This window comes from Pyrgilauda ruficollis, unplaced genomic scaffold (genome assembly GCF_017590135.1).
Source record: "Pyrgilauda ruficollis isolate IOZ18807 unplaced genomic scaffold, ASM1759013v1 scaffold115, whole genome shotgun sequence".
Taxonomy (NCBI): domain Eukaryota; kingdom Metazoa; phylum Chordata; class Aves; order Passeriformes; family Passeridae; genus Pyrgilauda; species Pyrgilauda ruficollis.
Window position 1 is genome coordinate 59,981 of NW_024509766.1, and position 18,733 is coordinate 78,713.

Consider the following 18,733-nt stretch of genomic DNA (forward strand, 5'->3'; position numbering starts at 1 on the left):
GCAACTGGGATCCACTGCAGACCTAGCTAAGCATTTTTTTTTTTTTTTTTTGCAACTCCGCTGTCCCAGCCTTCAGATCTCTCTGTCCTCTGCAGCACAGCCCCCACCTCGGCCGATCCCCTGCACTGGGGGCAGCTGGGATCCACTGCAGACCCAGCTAAGCAATTTTTTTTTTTTGCAAGAAAACATGCCAAAAACCTTCCAGCTGTGCAGCAAAACCAGCCCAAAGTTTGCCAGATTGGGCAAGGGGAGCATCAAGGAGGGACATCCTGGCTTAACAGAGAGAAATCACATTTATTTTCTTGTCAGCCTGTTGGAAATGATAAAATTATTAAAATAAGCTTTAGTTGTTAATCATAACGAATATATTAATTATAGACAATGTGTTATTCTTAAATTATTCTTAGCATATAGCAAAACTCATTTTGTGGGAACACAGGCTGGAAAAACAACTAAAACTGTAAAGTTTGTTGAGCTAACCTTGATATGCTGCAATGAACATTCACTGCTTTGTTTGCTAAAAATGTATAAAAAGGTGAGGAGGTTTTGGATCGGGGGCTGTGTGGAGGCTGGGATTTTGTCAGCCCCATCCACACCCAGAGCTGAGAATAAAGCAATTTTCTAACACTAAAAATGCAGCATTGGAGGGTTCTGTTATCCCAATGGGTTTGGGGGTTTTTCGTAACAAGCCTGAAGCATTGCCAGCATTTCTCAAAGTTCAGTGATCCGAGCCATGGAATGTTCAGAACATGGAATAGTTTATTTATAGGGTGACCAGTTTTTAAGCTTGAAAACAACACTTTATCAGCACAGAGGGGCCAGGTGGGATCCAGGAGCTGAGGGATTGGTCCTGGAATTGTTTGGGAGCCACCTTGGAGGGCTGGATGACACCTGCTCTGTGCTGGCCAGGGTTGCAGGGGTACAAACCACTGGGATCAGCTCTGTCCCACTGCTCCTCCCCATCCCAGCTGCAAACCAGATGCTTCTTGCCCTAATTCAAAGGGAAAAGGCCACCACAGGTGGCTCCCTGTGCTGTGTCCCACCCTGTGCAAACCCCAACGTGCACTTGGTGGCTTCCTGGGAAAGCATTGTTTGTTAAGGCATCTGGAAAAATCCAGATTTTCTGGAGCCAACACAGTTCATCCTCAGTGAGACTGGGAGGTGCAAAGCTCTGGGGTGTTGGGACAGCTTTGGAACTGGGTGGGAAGGACTCTGACAGTCTGTGCTCCTGGGCTGGGTCAGGCTGGAGGAGCTGGGGGGCACAGCCAGGTGTCCCTGTCCGTGGGGACACCAACGTCCTCCTCATCCTCAGTGCTGAGGAGAGTTTGAGAGATTAAAGCAAAACTTCACAAAGAGCCTTTCCAGGTCCATTCAGGGCAGGTGGAGGAGCAGAGAAGGAGTCTCAAGGAAGAGCTGCTTTAGGCCTGTCCCCTGCGTCTGGCCCATTTGCAGGCTTGGCAGCAATGCTGTAGTAGTAGGAGCGGATGGTGTTTTCCACAGCCACAAATCCTGGACGTTCTTCCCATCTGCAAGGGCAGAGAGGAGAAAATAAAGTCATCAGAGAGGACAAAGCTGGCCTGATGTACTGAGAGGACACACAGAGACCCTGGGGGAGAGCAGCAGCCTGCTGTGCCAGGGCTCAGGAGGCAGCTGAGAATTTTCAGGGACAGAGAGGGTCAAAGACACCAAGGCTTGGGGATCTTCCAGGATTGGCACAGGCAGATGGGGGGGTCTGATTATAAAAAAATAATCTTGGGCTGGGGAATCATCACAAAGGCAGGAGACACCATTTGCTTTTTGCTCTCAGCATGCAAACAGTGTGGTAAAGGTGTCCCTGCCCATGGCAGGGGGTTGGACTGGATGGGCTTTAAGATCCTCTCCAACCCAAATTTCCAATCCCATTCTGAGATTTGGTGACTCTGGTGGAGCTGACACCGTGGTGAAATGCTCACCTGTATGTCCAGCACTGCTGCATCAGGGAGTACATCTCTGCTGGGCACTCCTGGGGACAGTCCATGCGCTTGCCCTGCTCTATGAAGCTGGTCACCTCGGGGCCCTTCATTTTCTGGCATGGGAGCAAGAGGAAGGGGATTAATGTGTTCCGAGCTGGCAGCAGGGCTAGAGGAGATGGGTTAGAGCTGGGCTTGGGGTGGAGCTTTGGTCCCATATCCCCCACACCTGGCAGTGACTGTTCCCACCTCAGCAGCCAGAACTGGTGTCCCACGCTGTGGCCTGGCCACCCTACAGACCCCATCCCACAGGCCCCATCCCAGCTACCCTGCAGAACCCATCCCACAGACCCCATCCCAGACATCCTGCAGATCTCATTCTTGCCCAGCCTGCAGATCCCATCCCATCCCATCCATTCTGCAGATCCCACCCTGTCCATCCTGTCAATTCCATCCCACCCACCTGCAGATCCCATCTCACCCACCCTACTCACCCCATCCCTCCTGTCCTACCAATTCCATCCCAGTGAGCTTGCCCACCCCACCCCATCCACCCTCCAGACCCCACCCCACCCATCCCGCTCACCCCACCCAAGCACAGGCCCAGCAGTGGATGAGAAGTGATTTTTTTATCTCTCAAGTGAGCAGAAAAATCAAAGAGAAGGATCAAAAAACTCTGCTTTGACTCAAACCCAAATTAATTCCATTTGTTTTCTATTTCTTCTCTCTTAAAATGAACACAAAGCTGCAGGATCCACCCTCATTTGTGCCTTTCCCAAAGTGGAGCGGGGCTGTGACACCCACGGGTGACAGACCCAGCTCTGCCTCACCTTGTAGGGCCCTGCCTCACCTTGTAGGGTTTCTGCCCGAAGCTGAAGGCCTCCCACATGGTCACACCGTAGCTCCAGACATCGCTCTTGCTGGAGAACTTGTGGAAGAGGATGCACTCAGGGGCGTACCACTTCAAGGGCCACTTCCCTGCTGTCCTGGCCTGCAGCAGAGCAAGGAGGGACATTTGCAGCCTGAGACATGGAGTGATGGGAGCTGCACCTCAGTTCTGCTGGGTGTTTGTGTCAAATCTCACATTGCTGAAAAAAAATCACCTGAAATGGGAGCTCCTAAGCCCAGTCCAGGCCCTGCTGTCCTGTTGTGCAGGTGCTGAATGCCCACGGTGCCACCCTCCTCCTGCCACCCGCCCCCAGGACTCAGTTAAACCATGGAATCATGGAATGGTTTGGGTCGGAGGGACCTTAAAGCCCATCCAGTGCCCTCTGCCAGCCTGGCTCCAGAGCAGAGGGGCTCCAGCCCTGTGACCAATTTAGTGGCCTTGTCTGGACTCATTCCAAGAGGTCCTCATCTTGTGCTGGGGACCCCAGAGCTGGACACAGAATTCCAGGTGGGGTCTCTCCTTTAGTTGAGCACTGCTGGGAAGATCAGCCCTGGCTCACTCTTCATCACTTCTTCTCTCTGGCTCCTCTCATCCCCCTGACCTGCATCCCCCTGGCTGCCTCTGCATCCTCCTTGTCACCAGAGCTCTGCAAAGCCCCTTTGATGTCACAGCAGTGAGGCAGAGCCTGGTGTTCTTCACAGGGGTCCATGAACAGCCCAGATCCTCAAGTCTCTGGGGGTCTCATTCTCCCAGCCAGAAGGGCTCCTGCTCCAGACCCTTTGCTGTGCTCACACCCACCTTGTAGTAGCTGTCATCAGCTCCCAGAGCCTTGGACAGCCCAAAGTCACTGATCTTGGCATAGTGCTGGTTGACCAGCAGGACATTCCTGGCTGCCAGGTCCCTGTGGACAAAGTTCTTCTCCTCCAGGTACTTCATGCCCATGGACACCTGGTGCATCAGCTCCACGATGTTGCTCGTTGTAATCTCATCCCTGGGGAGGGTGAAAGGAGGTCTCAGTCATAAAGGGCCTGCTGTGGTCCCCTCTGACTTTTCCAGCTGCAAGGCAGAATGAGCATGGAGATCTCTGCTCCAGAAGCATCAGCCCCTGGAGCCTCACATGAAAGATTTCTTTCTGCTCTTTTCAGCTTTCCTGCACCTACAAGGATGTGGATGTGACAGCCTGGTCAGAGAGAGACAAAGCTAGATAAGTTTTCCCAGAATTGGTCTGGGAAGATTTAGGGAACTGGAGATAAACGATAGCCAAATATTAAAAACAACCTGCAGGTGGTGTTTTTCTAACAATGTTTTTCTCATAAGATTGGCTAATTACCAAGACACCTATTTGTAAGCAATCATATGAAATGTATTGATTAAATGACCAATCAGGTCCACCTGTAGCAAACTAAGCTATAAAAGAGAGGATGAACTAAACAAGGCTTTTTTGCCACTTTGCCTTCTGATCTGACTACGTGTCATCTCTGACCAATGGTGACACAAGGGTGGGCTTTTGAAGTAGATTTTGAGAAGACACACAGAAAATCAGCCACGTTTTATCCAACACTCACTTCTTGGAAGCCAAGAACCTGTTGAGGGGCCCTCCAGAAGCCATCTCCATCACGAGCATCAGCGACTCGGCCTCGCACACCCCAATCATTCTCACAATGTAGGGGTTGTCCAGCTGGTGCATGATCTGTGCTTCCTTCATCATCTCATCCTTCACTGTCTTCTCGTTGTTGCTCTTCAGCACCTTGATGGCCACGTCGATCTGCTTCCTGCACGGGGGAACAGCCGTGGGATGGGCTGAGCACAGCCATCCCAGAATGTCCCAGAAAGGAGAGGAAAGGTCACCTCACCCTTGTGGGTGCAGCCTGAAGTTGCCATCCCTGATCTGGAGGCACCTCCCCTCCCACACTGAGATCTGGGTCATCAGTGCCATTTTTCCAGGAGGAAACTGAGGCACAAGTAGGTAAAGACCATCACAGACAACCAGCAACAGAGCCAAGGGTGGCACAACTCCTCAGTGTCACTGCTTTGGCCTGACAAGGACAGAGGTGACCTCAGGAATGTGGAGTTGTTCCTCTGAGCCCAGCAAGTCCCTTTGGAAGTGGCAGCTGTGTGCCTGGGAATATAGAATTACACACCCAGGGCAATGCAGCTGTCAGTGAAAATCCATGGGAAGCCATGGAATTACAGCTTCATGCCATAATATCCTGGGATTGTTGGGGTTGGAAAAGACCTGCAAGACCATCAAGTCCAACCCCTGACTGAACACCACCATCCCCACTAAACCCCACCACAAAACCTGCTCATCTTCTGAACACTTCCAGGGGTGGTACCTCAACCATCACATCCATCACTCCTGACCTCCCAGATCACCTCTAATCCCCTCCATTGCCACTTTGGGGCCCATCTAGTAACCAACAGGACAGCTGGGGACACCTCAAGCCCAGCCAGGTCCCTCTCCTCCCCCTTCCCCAGCACCCTCACTCACTTCCTCATTTTGTAAACTCCCTTCTTGACACAGCCAAAGTTTCCTGCACCCAGCTCCACCTCATCAATCATCAGGTGATCCCTCTTCAGGAACAGCTTCTTGTCCTTCAGCTCCTCGGGGTCGCTGTAGGGGCTCTCATAGACGCTGGTATCCATGGGCAGCAGGCGGGATTTTCCTGCCCCTTCCCAAGAGGAGCACTAGGTTATAAACCTGCCCTTCCCCATCCCACTGTCCCTCATGGATTGGGAAGGGTTTCTCTGCTCTTTTTGGCCAATTCACTTTAAAATCCAGCATTTCTGATCCCTCCTGGGCATCTCCCTTCCTTTCACAACCCGAGGCCCCTCCCAGTCCTGTGGCCACAGCTCTCTTCACAAAGAGCAGCAGGCAAAACCTTCCCAGGATTTCTCCCAGGGAACACGGTGAGAAAGCTCAGAGAGATAAGAGAAAACAATTCTTATCTCTATTTGCTGCTCCTGTTGTTTGGCACATGTGGAATGTGTTATGGAGATTGTTTACCCAAAGTAATTTGTTAATTGGACTCTGGTGATGGTTGTTTGGATTGATTGACCAATTAGGTCAAAGCTGTGTTGTCACTGTCTGGTGAGGGCCATGGATTTTTCTTTAGTAGTATAGTTTAGTACAGTATTAGTATAGTATAGAGTGTAATATAATATAGTACAGCTTAATATATACTATAATATAGTATAGTTTAATTTGTTCAATTGCTTTGAACAAAGCAATTGTTCAGCCTTTTGAATCTTGGAGTCATTGCACATTATTCCTCTGGCTGGGGGTCATCCTTCATTGATACAGTCCTGGTTGCTGAAAGAGGTAGGATGAGGAGAGGGGTCTGAGCATTCCCACTCCACACAACTGCCCTGCCAGCCTTGGCAGGGCTTTACCCCACTGAAATTCAGCTGAATCCACCGAAAAATGTAAATTTTAGTGAAAAATGTAAATTTTAGTGAAAAATGGGGATAGAACAGGGCTTTACTTCCTGGGTAAGGCAAGGCATGGGGTAGGGCTTGATTTCCTGGGAGCACAGTGTGGGTGCAGGGCCCCAAAATGTCTGGGGTGCTCCTGGGTGCTTTTGTAAGAAAGGGACTTTGTAGCAGGGCTCCAGGGAACCCGTGGGCTCCTGGAATATCCCAGTCCTGTCCCCTGTGAGGAGGAGAGGGCTCTGTAGGTGCTCACCAACAGGGTCTGGGGTGTATCCATCTGCATTGAGAGGGCCCAGGTTTCTCTGGAAAAGAAATGAGGAGAAAGTGGATAAAGGAGAAATTGATTCAGTTGCAAATGGAGGGGAAAGGGACAGGGAAAACTGCACTCCAACACAGCCCCAGCTGGTGATCCCTCTGAGGTGGGCTGACACTGGAGTGGTCTGGAGGCAAGATTCCTGTTCCAGTCCACTTCCAGCAGGGATGGGGGCCAGGGACCCTGAGCACAGCACCCTCTCCAGGACTGTGCAAGGTGAGGGCTCTCTGTCCCCTCTGCTGTCCCCATCCCAGCCAGGACTCAGTTTGCAGTGAGCCAGGAAGGGGAGGCAGCTCAGGTCACAGCCAGCACAGGAAAAGTGGCCTTGTGAGCACACAGGGACACTGTGCAGCCACTGTCCCCAGAGCAGAGCCACAGCGTGGCACAGCTTGGAATGCCAGAGCCACAGAATCCCTGAGCTGGAAGAAGAGCTTGGGAGGAACTGTAGCTGCCAGAGCTGGGAAGAACTTGGGGAATTTGATAAGGCCCAAGGAAGACAAAATCTCCAATCTGTGCAGGACATGTTCAGTGCAGTGAGATTGTTGTGCCAGCCAGGAAGGGGTTTGGGCCCTGCTGTGTGGGATAAATCCTGAGAGAAAGCAGATCCTTTTTCCCAGAGGAGCTGCAGGGTTGGTTCTGTGGATCCCAGGCAGTTTTTGATGGCAGCACCACTGCATCCAGCACAGAGGGATCACTCAGCCTCACAAGATCCTGAGCTGGGAGAGACCCTCAGGATGCTCAGCCCAGCCCCTGTCCCTGCCCAGCCACCCCAACAAGCCCACCCTGAGCACCCCTGGCAGCGCTGTCCAAACGCTCCTGCAGCTCTGGCAGCCTTGGGGCCGGGACCATTCCCTGGGCAGCCTGGGCAGTGCCAGCACCCTCGGGGGCAAGAACCTTTCCCTGAGCTCCATGCCAAGCCCTGGCACAGCTCCAGCCCTTCCTGGCCTCCTGTCCCTGTCCCAGAGCAGAGCTCAGCCCCTGCCCCTCTGCCTCCCCTGGGGAGGAGCTGCAGCCCCCGAGGAGCCTCCCCTCAGTCTCCTGTGCTCCAGCTGAACGAGCCAAGTGCCCTCAGCCGCTCCTCAGAGCCTTCCCCAGCTCCGTGTCCCTCCTTTGGGCACTCTCCAACAGCTGAAGAGCCTGGGCAGTGCCCAGCACCCTGGAGGCCGCTGTGGGTTCTGAAAGCCCGCTGGGGTGATGGGTGAGCCCCCAGGCCTCACTCAGCCCCCCCTGGGATCCCCAAATCCTCTGCTTTCAGCCCAGCCCAGCACTCAGGGGCTGAGCAGGGACATTCCCCTGGGCAGGGTGAGCACAAAGCCCTGGCTGGGGGCCAGTGGGAGCAGCAGGGCTGAGCATTCCCAGAATCCCAGCACGGCTTCCTCGCTGCTGCCTGGCCAGCAGGGTAGGGATGGAGGGCTCCCCAAGGACAGGCCCACATGTTGCAAGGAGCTCTGGATGAATGGAAACCCTTCTCAGCTCTACCAAGGGCTGTGCCCAGCTATTCCCCACCCCCTTCCAAGCTGGAAAGAGAACAACATCCCAGCTGGGCTTAATAAAGTCCAGTGCAGTTCCCGAGCTTTTAGACAAAAGCAGGGTTTGAAGAGCAGGGTTTGATCAGCCAAGCTTGAAATGGAGCAATATCAAAACCACTGAGTTCCCAATGAAACAAAGCCTCCCCCAAACTTACACTCACGGAGGGGTGGGTGGGTGGAGCTGGTGCTGCAGAGGCTGCAAAACAAGAGAGAGGATTTGTTATTAGGAATTTGTTGTCAGGAATTTGTTATCAGCAGTTTGTTATCAGCAGTTTGCTCCAAGCAGGGCAAGAGCATCTGTCCTTGAAGGACCCTGTGGGTCTGATCCCATCCCCTCCAACCCCCAAAGGAAAATTTCCCCAGCTTTAGCTTAAAAAGTTGTGGAAATGTGTCTGGATCTGGTGTTATTCCCAAATTTTCTCAGGGAAAGTGCCAGCACTGGAGCACCCCATGGGTCCAGGGGCAGAGACTGGCTGAGCTGTGCCCCAGGACAGGCCCGGGTCTCAAGTGACATTTGTGACACGTGGACCCAAAGTGGCCCCTGGTTTTGAGTGTTCAGAGAGCCAGCAGGGCCCAGCCTTGCAGGACGTGAATTTTCCTGCTGCCCAAAAAGCAGGTCACGCTCCAAATCCATCCGTTGGGCACCAAATCCATTTGGCCACTGACTCCCCCCACTTTGGGCCACCTCAGGTCGACCTGGCAAGTGACAACACCACGGGACACTGGCCCCATTTGCCAGAGGGTCACTGCCCCCACCACGGCTGGGCACAGGAAGGGAAATTTGGGCTGGCACTGCTCCACCTGGCACCAGTTGGTGTCAAACCAAGGCCAGGAGTGGCACTGAGAGGTGTCAGCTCACCTGGCATGTTGGGGTTGGGGCAGGCTTCCCTCAGGTAGAAAATCAGCCCATCTGGTTTGAGTTTTAAGTACTCCACCAACTGGGAAAGGGATGGGAGGAAAAAGAGATTATTGTGAGGAGAAAAAAAAAATTGTAATATAATATAATAGATATTATAATATAATATATATTATATCTTATCCACTCAGATTTATGGCAGTCAGGGACCAGACTGTTTCTGTCTTCTTTGTGTGCACTTAGGGATGTCCCAGGGTATGATTGCATCCCTGGATATCTGCCAGAGCTGGGAAGAACTTGGGGAATTCGATAAGGCCCAAAGAAAGACAAAATCTGCAGTCTGAGCAGGGCATGTTCAGTGCAGTGGGATTGTTGTGGCAGCCAGGAAGGGGTTTGGGCCCTGCTGTGTGGGATAAATCCTGAGAGAAAGCAGATCCTTTTTCCCAGAGGAGCTGCAGGGTTTGTTCTGTGGATCCCAGGCAGTTTTGGGTGGCAGCAACACTGGATCCAGCACAGAGGGGACATCACTCAGCCTGGGGACAGCCAGCCCAGCCCTGCCCAGGGACACCAGGCTTTCCCTTCTCCTCCTGGCTGGCTCAGATTTCAGCTGCAACCGGGAGCCTGGCACGGCTCTGCTGCCATAAAAATGCCCCAAAATCTTTGTTTTCAATAAAATTCCGAGTGAAAACAGCCCTGGGATTTCAGAAAATTCAGCAAAAATGGGGTTGTTGTCCCTCAGACAGCCCTAGCCAGGAGGAAGCTCTGGCATCCACTCCCTGCATAATTTTAGTTAATGGTTTAACTCTTAAATGACTGGTTTTAATTAATTAATCCCAACAAATATATGTATTAATTATAAATATTGTGCGATAAGGCCCAAGGAAAGACAAAATCTGCAGTCTGAGCAGGGCATGTTCAGTGCAGTGGGATTGTTGTGGCAGCCAGGAAGGGGTTTGGGCCCTGCTGTGTGGGATAAATCCTGAGAGAAAGCAGATCCTTTTTCCCAGAGGAGCTGCAGGGTTTGTTCTGTGGATCCCAGGCAGCTTTGGGTGGCAGCACCACTGGATCCAGCACAGAGGGGACATCACTCAGCCTGGGGACAGCCAGCCCAGCCCTGCCCAGGGACACCAGGCTTTCCCTTCTCCTCCTGGCTGGCTCAGATTTCAGCTGCAATCGGGAGCCTGGCACGGCTCTGCTGCCATAAAAATGCCCCAAAATCTTTGTTTTCAATAAAATTCCGAGTGAAAACAGCCCTGGGATTTCAGAAAATTCAGCAAAAATGGGGTTGTTGTCCCTCAGACAGCCCTAGCCAGGAGGAAGCTCTGGCATCCACTCCCTGCATAATTTTAGTTAATTATGACTGGTTTTAATTAATTAATCCCAACAAATATATGTATTAATTATAAATATTGTGTTATTCTTCAATTACTCTCAGCCAGCACAGAACAAGGTTGTCATGAGCTACTTTTGCAGGAGCACAGCTGGGGAAAATTGCTGGAATTTTAAGTTTTGATAAACTAACTCTGCTATACCCCAATGAATAAAGCCTGGGAGAGGAAGAGGGATTGAGGTTGGACACCTGGAATGCAGAATTTATGGACCATAAGGAGACTTTGGAGAAACAAGAAGAAAAAGAAGAGACTAAAAAAGATTCAGTTTAAACATTGGAGAATCCCTGCTATAGAAAAAAAAGAAAAAATATTTTTTAGTTTTAAAAAGATTAAAAATGTGGTCTAATTAGCAGAAAAAGGGAAATTAATAATCAATAGAGGATAGAATACTAATTAATGAAAGAAAATTAGCACAGAATCATGGAATATTTTGAATTGGAAAGGACCCCTGAGGATCAATAGTGATGATTATTAATTATTAAGTGGTGGGGATCAAAACACAACCATGGTGTTATGATGTCGTTTAGAACCAATGAACATTCATTTATTTTTCTGTATAAATAAGTATAATAAATAAAATAATTTTCTATAAATATATTTTATATAAAATATATAATTTTATATAAATATATAATTATGTAATAACTGTATAAATGTATGAATAAATATATTATCTATATATGTATAAAAATAGATATTTATATTTTATATAATTTTATATAAATATAAATCTACAATCAAGTAACAACGTTTTGGATTGGGGTCTGTGGAGGGCCAGAATTTTGTCAGCCATGCACAAAACCCTGGCCAGGAATAAAATCATTCCTGACTCTCTGACACTAAAAAAAATGGCATTAGAGGGGTTTATTTATCCTGATGATTTTGAGGGACTTGGTGAAGCTTCAAAGCAAGGAAAAAGTGCCTCAATTTCTTGGTACCTGCCAGAGTGTGTCGAATTTGGTGCCCTCAGGAATGGAATATTTCCCAGATTTATCGTGATCCACCCGGTAGTGATACACGGTCTTGCCATAGACCAGGGACAGGGCGTAGGCACGGTTCTCCTTCTTTTCTCTCAGCCTAGCAGGAAGGAAAATTATTAATAAAGTATTGAAAGCAGCTCTTGGTTTTACTCTGAGGATTGTCAGTGGTGAGTGGGCATGTGTGCATGGAGAGGTGTGCCTGCATCCCTGTTTAAAATTATATATATAAAATATACATATATATATATATACATAATATATAATATACAATATATTATATATGATACAACATAATGTATAATGAATCATGTATAATATATAATATATAATATATATTATATTATATATTATATGTTATATATTCTATATTATACATTATGTATTTATTATATATTTATTACATATTGCATATAAAGTTATCTATATTATATATAAATTATATATATTCCAGTCCAAAATAAAATGCAAGAGGCTGTCTGAAGCTGGTTTTAAGTTTAAATAACAGACCTGATCCAGTACCTGCTACTTCAGGCAAAAAAAACCCTCCATTAAGGCAAAAACCCCCACAGAGGCCAAAACTCCACTCCAAAGATTAAGGCAGATCTGACCAAAAGCCTAAACTGGGTTCATTGGAATTGTCACCCTCCCAACACCCTCTTCAGAGGCTGAGGAGGGACCCTTCACCTCCAGTTTTTTGCCCCTCTCATAGAACCAGAGAATCTCAAAATCATTTTGGTTTGAAAAGACTTTAAAGGTCACCCAGTGCCAGTTCCTTCCACTGTCCCAGGCTGCTCCCAGCCCTGTCCAGCCTGGCCTTGGGCGCTGCCAGGGATCCAGGGGCAGCCACAGCTGCTCTGGGCACCCTGTGCCAGGGCCTGCCCACCCTGCCAGGGAACAATTCCTGCCCAATATCCCATCTAAACCTACTCTTAGTTTCAAACCATTCCCACTTGTCCTATCGCTCCAGCTCCTGATGAACTGTTCTCCAGCTAATTCTTTCTTTCCCTAACTCATCCAGGAGGGAATTAAATTATTTTAAGGCTGTCTCATCAGGGCAGAGATGCAGAGCAAAACTTTCTCCTGTGTTTTCTGGGCCTTACATTGCCAGCCTGTCAGTGTTTAATATCTTCCCCCTCATCCTGTGCAGCAGCAACCAAACTTTATAGAGATATTGAAATATGAGAAACAAATAAAACTCTAGACTGAGTCTTCATGGCCGGGCAGATGTTGGAGCCCTGGCTGCTGAGAATTTCAGACTTTCTGTGCTGCCAGGCACTGACCCCCAGGAGAACACTGCATCTGACCTGAGGCTGTGGTGAAGGCTTCCAAAATGGAATGATAGAACTGGGATTTTGGTGTGGAGTTTGAACAGAAGTGTGTGATATCACAGGGTGGGAAACTTAGAGTTGAAGGTTTTAGAATATAGTAATATATATACAGCAAGATAGAAGGTTTAAAGCAGAAGCTAATCCTTCTTCTTCGCCTTCTTCTTAATGAGTTTGAGTAGTATTATGTAATTAAATAAAAAAGTCCACATTACAAGTAATGAGTAGTTAGTTATTAAGTTAAAAGTAAAAATAATTTAGGTGTCATTTCTTAATTGGACAGTTTATCCTTAAAAGGCCTTGTAGAGAGATAGCTACAGCTCCATTTTAAGCTTGTTAAGTACTACAAAACTCAGTTTATGAAATTATAATATAAATAAGAACTAATAAACATCTAAGTCCGAACAAAAAATACTTTCTCACACACTTAATCTCCACATTAACAGAAGGGAAACCCCCAAAGAATCCACACAGTGGTGCCCCGTGTGAGGAAGAACAGATTTGGGGCTCAGCCCACCTTTGAAATATCTGTAACCACTCTGAGAAAATTCAGCTACACTTCCTCTGTCCCGTGAAACCAGTAACAGCAGGGCAGTGGGGTGGGAAATGGTCAAAAATCCAGGGATGCCAGGATGGAGCAGGGTTTGGATACTCACAGGAATTTCCCGTCAGGCTGTGCCCCCGAGTAGAGCCTCCGTTCCGCCTCCTCCCGGCTGATGTTGCCGTGGTACCAGGGCATCCTCTCATGGGCTGTGGTGGCCACGAGCTTCTCCACCTGGGGAGCCTGGCTGATGATGGCCTGTTCCAGGGCATCCCCCTGGGAAAGAGCAGGAAAGAGACCTGCCATCCTGCTGCTCTGCTGATGGCTTCAGCACAGCTCACTGGGGGCACATGACACAGGAAACTTGGAAAGTGACTGAGACCCAAGAGCAGCTGAATTCTCTTCTGCTGCAGAGCAGAATTCCTGGCTTATCTCAACTGACCTAATCCTTTAAACCAAGCTAAGCCCTTTGACTTTGGTGAGGGAAGAAAGAAGGCACCACATTTATGTGGGGAATCTCAATGCTGGGCTTGTGGGGTGTCATTCAGCCTCCTGTTTCTGGTTGGAGACAAGTTGGATTGGTGTCCTGGTAGCCCAAAGGTAGCCTGTCCTGGGGTGCACCAGGACCAGGGAGGGACTGTCCCACTTTTCTTGAGAGCACGACCTTTCTGGTGCCCCTGCCCTCCTGGCTGCCCACCACCCACAGGCACCAGGACTTGGCAAGGTCGGTGCAGTCTGGCAGCCACGGGGGAGGGACCCTGAGTTCCTTTCCCCGGGCCCACGTCGGTGTTAAACCGTTACTGTCCCTTTGCCAGGAGGTGGCGATGTCCTTTGTGCTATCTGCAGGTGGCCACCGATCTCCTCTGGGGGAAACCCTACAGAATCCCCGGTTCTGGGAGAGAATTCTGCTAGAAAATACCTCATATAGCACAGAACGCCTCATTCGGCTATAGAAACCCTACAGAACACCTCGTTCACCCTATAAAATACCTCATTCTGTCAAACACATTTGGTGTAAATAGGCCAAATTTAGAAAGCTTCTGTAGAAAGGCTCCATAAGGACACTGCCTGAGCCATATTTCTCTGAGGACTTAAAAGAAAATATAAAATCCCAGAATTATTTAGGTTGGAAAAGATCTCCAAGATCATTGAGGCCAAGCTGTGCCCCATATCCAGTTTGTCCTCAGCCCAGAGCACTGAGTGCCACATCCAGGCCTTCCTTGGACACCTCCAGGGATGGGAACTCCAAACTTCCCTGGGCAGCCCCTGCCAAGGAAACAACAAAATGACCCCTGGAAGTGTATGAGAAGTCAAGGTGGCAGCAGACAGAAAGAAATGGCTGCCAGTGGGACCATTTAGAGTTTTGATTTATGCATATATTGCAGATATTCCACTTTGCAATAAAATGCAGTAACCTGTTTGTAGCTATTTTTAAGCTTAAATAACACACAGACCTGATCCAGTGCCCCTTGCCTTGGTCTCATGGGTAAAAGCTTCACTGGAAAAAAAAAAAAAAAAAAAAAACTCCAGAGAGGCAAAAATTCCACTCCAAAGAGTGAAAAAACCAGAGCAAAAGTCTAAGTCTGGTTTCATTTCATCTTCAGCACAATGTTTGGAGGCACAAGCACCTCACATATGGAGAGATATGCCCAGAAATCACAGAATATTCTGAGTTGGAAGGGACCCACAAGGACCATCAAGTCCAATTATTAAGTAAATGGGCCCATATGGGGATGGAACCCAAAACCTTGGCTTTATTAGCACCATGATCTGACCAAATGAGCCAATCCCAGGATTGGGATGGAGAATCTGCTGCCAGCAGCGCCAGGGACACATCCATGGCGTGGGGGTCTTATCTTTATGAGCCTCTGGAGCTATGTGGTTGGGTTTTGGGATGGGTTTGTTTAGATCTGGGATGGGTTTGTTGGGCGTTGGGATGGGTTTGTTTAGTTCTGGGATGAGTCATTGGGTTTTGGGATGAGTTGGTTTAGTTCTGGGATGGGTTTGTTGGGGTTTGGGATGGGTTTGTTTAGTTCTGGGATGGGTTTGTTGGGGTTTGGGATGGGTTTGTTGGGGTTTGGGATGGGTTTGTTGGGGTTTGGGATGGGTGGTTGACTTTTGGGATGGGTTGTTGGCTTTTGGGATCAGAGCTCTGGTCTAAGGCAGGGAGCATTCTATGGGCTGCAGAGGAGGACGCTTGGGGGAAGGCCTGCAAAGTGAGCTCCAGCTGTTCCAAGGATGGGTCTGAAGGCTTGGGAAGATGTTCAGACCAGTGTGTGAAGAAGAAACTGGGAAAGAGCAGAATTCAAACCCCTCACAATGCCAGCACCCTCCAAGGAGAGGAACCTTACTCTGCTGTGCTGCAAGTGGGACACAGCAGCACCACAGGGATCACAGCTTCCCACCCTGCTGGAACCCTGGCTGCTGAGTGTTTCAGACTTTCTGTGCTGCCAGGCACTGACCCCCAGGAGAACACTGCATCTGACCTGAGGCTGTGGAGAAGGCTTCCAAAATGGAATGACAGAACTGGGATTGTGGTTGTGGAGTTTGAATAGAAGTGTGTAATCGCAGGGTGGAAAACACAGAGTTTGAGGTTTTAGAATCTAGCAATATATATAAAATAAGATGGAGGTTTTAGGGTGGAGGCTGGTCCTTCTTCTCCACCTTCTTCTTCATGGGTTTGGGTGGTTTTGTGTAATTGGATAAAAAAGTCCACATTGCGGGCCATGGGTGGTTGGTTATTGGGTTAAAAGTGAAAATAATTTAGGTGTCATTTCTTAATTGGAGAGTTTATCCTTAAAAGGCCTTGTAGAGAGAGAGATGGGGCTCCATTTTTAGTTTGTTAGAGTGAAGTGCTGTAGAACTCAGGGTTTGTGAAACTGTAACATAGATCAGAACTAATAATCATCTGAGTCCCAACAAGAAATACCATCCTGTGATTTAATCCCAACCCTGGCAAAAAGAAGTTAAGACTCAACAGAGCACCAGGTGGGTGTTTCTGTGCAGGTTTCACCACAGGAGCTGCCCCAGTGCTGGCACAGGGCACAGGGCACAGAGGTCTGGGAGGGCTCTGCCTCTGCTTTAATTTACAGTCCCCGTGGCAATCACTGCTGCCATGAAAGCTCTTCCCAAACTCCCAAAGGAGCCATCCTCCTCCATGGGAAAGGCAAGATAAAGAGCTGGTGGAGGTGTTTGATCACCTGCAGTGCTGGCAGTGCCCAGGCAGCCACAGGGGATGTGACAGAGTGGGCAGAGCAGCTGCTCCAAGAGCACTCCCAGCTCGTGGGGATGGAGAGGAGAAAGCAGAGATGAACTCCCTGCTCCTGCCACCATCCTCACGGGGCACTGGGGGTGGATCCAGGGAAAGGAGCTGCTGCAGCTGCAGCAGAAGGAAAAAAGGGGATTTGCAGGGCTGCAGCTGTGCCAGCTGTGCTGTGGCTGCAGCTGTGCCCGCTCAGGGCTGTGGTCACAGCAGGGATCCACACCACCCCACCCCTGGAAAGCCCCAGTACCTCCAGTTTCCAGGTCTGCCGCACGTATTCCCGCACCATGTTGTCCCTCATGCTGTCAAAGACGCCGGGCTGGGGCTCCACCCCGCTGGGGCGATTGCAGGGCTTGCGCAGGGGGCAGCAGAGCCCGTCGGCATCCTTGGAGTAGAACTCGCAGAGCTCCTCGGGGCCGCAGTGCGCCTTGCCCCCCAGGATGGCGTAGGTGCCGTTGAGCTGGCGCTCGATGGGGTAGTGGTAGAACTGCAGGTCGCACACCATGGACAGCACGTAGCCGCCCAGGCTGCGCAGGCACTGCCGCAGCAGGAACAGCCCGTCCGCCATCCCCGCCAGCTTCAGGTGCTCCTCGGCCTCCGCGCGCGCGATGCTGCCGTAGTAGAAGGGCAGGTGGGCGGCGGCGTCCGGCATCTCCCCTTCGCTCGCCGCGATGGCTCACGTGCTGTGGAGGCTGGTGGGCCAACAGGGAAGAAGTTGACAGCACTCCCCTGGAGGAAAAACCCCCCGGGTTATAACCACCCTTGTTAGGGTGAGGGAAAAGGCTTCTCCCAGCATGCCTTGCTGCTATATGCAGATTGAATGTATCCCACTGGGCGTTCCCCCTCACTCCACCCCTGTGCACTCATCCCATTGGCCCTGGTGCTCTGTCCCACCCCTCGAGATCCCTATATAACCCCCTGCTTTTCCCTGCCTGAATGGCTCTTAGTCCCTGGATCCCTTTGGGAAGAGGCTCAATAAAGGTTTTCTGGTTTTCCTTGGAACCCCACACAGAAACCCCATCTCTCCTTCTGCGTGGCCTGGATCCAGAAGGGCTAGAATCACCCAGCGTGAGCACAGACATGCCTGTGCCCCCATGGTGTCTTTTTCAAGATGCTGCTTCAGGAATGTCACAGCATTCTGAACAACACCCACCGTGACAATGCACTGCTGGGGCCCTGCCTGGCAGGGAAAATTGGTCCCTGGAGCATCATTTTGCAAAATGGTTTAATTGGGGTTCAGACTTCCCTGTCTAGAGGTTCTCCTGCTGGCTCTCTGTGGGGTCGTTTCAAACTCACAGCATCCCACATCCCTCTATTCTGCCCTTACTGGAGCTGGGAGGTGCAAATAAAAATCCACCTCATCTTGACTTAAAGATCCCAAGCAACAGAGAATCCATTTGATCTTGCTTTATAGATGCCAAGGAATAGAGAAACCACCTGAACCTGATTTAAAGATCCCAAGCAAGAGAGAATGCCCCAAATCCTACAGTGAGTTCCTCCAGTCCTTGATTACCTTCACTATTAAAAATGTGCTCCTTAAATCCATCCTGACGTTTTTAGCCTTGACTTCCTACCATTTTCTTTCCAGCCCTGTTCACAATAAAAGGAAATTCTTTGGCCTCTCTGAATAAATGAGCTTTGCCATGGAGATCTAGAAGGCCAAAACCTTAAATGTATTAAGATTAAAACACTAGGTGGGTACGAAACCTCTAAAACAACATTTAGATAAACAAATGCACCAAGCACAGTGCAAAAGGAGAGAAACCCAAGTGCTTCTGGGCAGACATCAACCATCAGTCAGCAGAAACAAGAAGAAACCTTCCTTGAATTGTTTTTTAAACAATCTGTGGAATTTTTCCCTACAATACCTGGCTATGGCCGGTTCCTGATGCTCCGATTCCTTTGGCCGAGAGGGCCCTTCGTTGACCAAGTCTCTGCAGAGCCCTGGTGCTGAAGAGCTTTAGGGCTTGTCTCTGTACAGGGCTTGTATCTCTGTCTTGAATCACCTAAAATCCCACCCAGAGGGTGTTGACAGAGCCCAGTTTGCTGTAATCAGTGGAAACATTATCGTGACCAAAGGGTCTCATTTGTTCCCTGGAGCCTGAACTTTGGGGTTGCTCCTACACAGACGATGACCCCAAAAAGATCAGAGAGATTTTCTCTGCCTGCGCCTCCTGCAAACATGTCACTCCTGTAAGGAGCAAAGAAACACCAGATTTTGGGTCAGCACACTGGGTATTTGCCCTTATTCTTCCCAATTTGACTC

The 18,733-nt window shown here is 49.5% G+C and overlaps 1 protein-coding gene across 3 annotated transcripts; it reads right to left on the reverse strand.

Moving 5' to 3' along the window:
• Positions 1 to 463: 463 nt before the first annotated feature.
• On the reverse strand, positions 464 to 17,128 carry LOC121361404 (tyrosine-protein kinase ZAP-70). Of its 3 annotated transcripts, none has more exons than XM_041482094.1 (12): positions 16,718 to 17,128; positions 13,321 to 13,481; positions 11,298 to 11,436; positions 8,972 to 9,050; positions 8,268 to 8,308; positions 6,524 to 6,572; positions 5,330 to 5,510; positions 4,404 to 4,610; positions 3,637 to 3,829; positions 2,800 to 2,940; positions 1,953 to 2,065; positions 464 to 1,526 (listed from the first exon to the last, which is right to left on the reverse strand). In XM_041482094.1, the coding sequence occupies exons 1-12, from the start codon at positions 17,117 to 17,119 to the stop codon at positions 1,403 to 1,405; spliced, it is 1,830 nt and encodes a 609-aa protein (XP_041338028.1). In that variant the 5' UTR covers positions 17,120 to 17,128; the 3' UTR covers positions 464 to 1,402. The 3 variants fall into 3 exon arrangements, with proteins under 3 accessions (XP_041338028.1, XP_041338010.1, XP_041338019.1); XM_041482076.1 differs by having other exon boundaries at positions 5,330 to 5,504; positions 8,274 to 8,322; positions 8,986 to 9,050; positions 16,718 to 17,119; XM_041482085.1 differs by having other exon boundaries at positions 5,330 to 5,504; positions 8,274 to 8,299; positions 16,718 to 17,119.
• Positions 17,129 to 18,733: the final 1,605 nt, after the last annotated feature.

Bases quoted from the DNA above. Each gene is read 5' to 3' on its own strand.
- LOC121361404 (XM_041482094.1), bottom strand. From the start codon at position 17,119: ATGCCGGACGCCGCCGCCCACCTGCCCTTCTACTACGGCAGCATCGCG. The intron at 11,437-13,320 runs GTGAGTATCCAA...CCTTCCTGCTAG, and splicing joins CAGCCTGACGGGAAATTCCT to GCTGAGAGAAAAGAAGGAGA. The intron at 5,511-6,523 runs GTGAGCACCTAC...CCTCTTGGGAAG, and splicing joins ATACACCCCAGACCCTGTTG to GGGCAGGAAAATCCCGCCTG.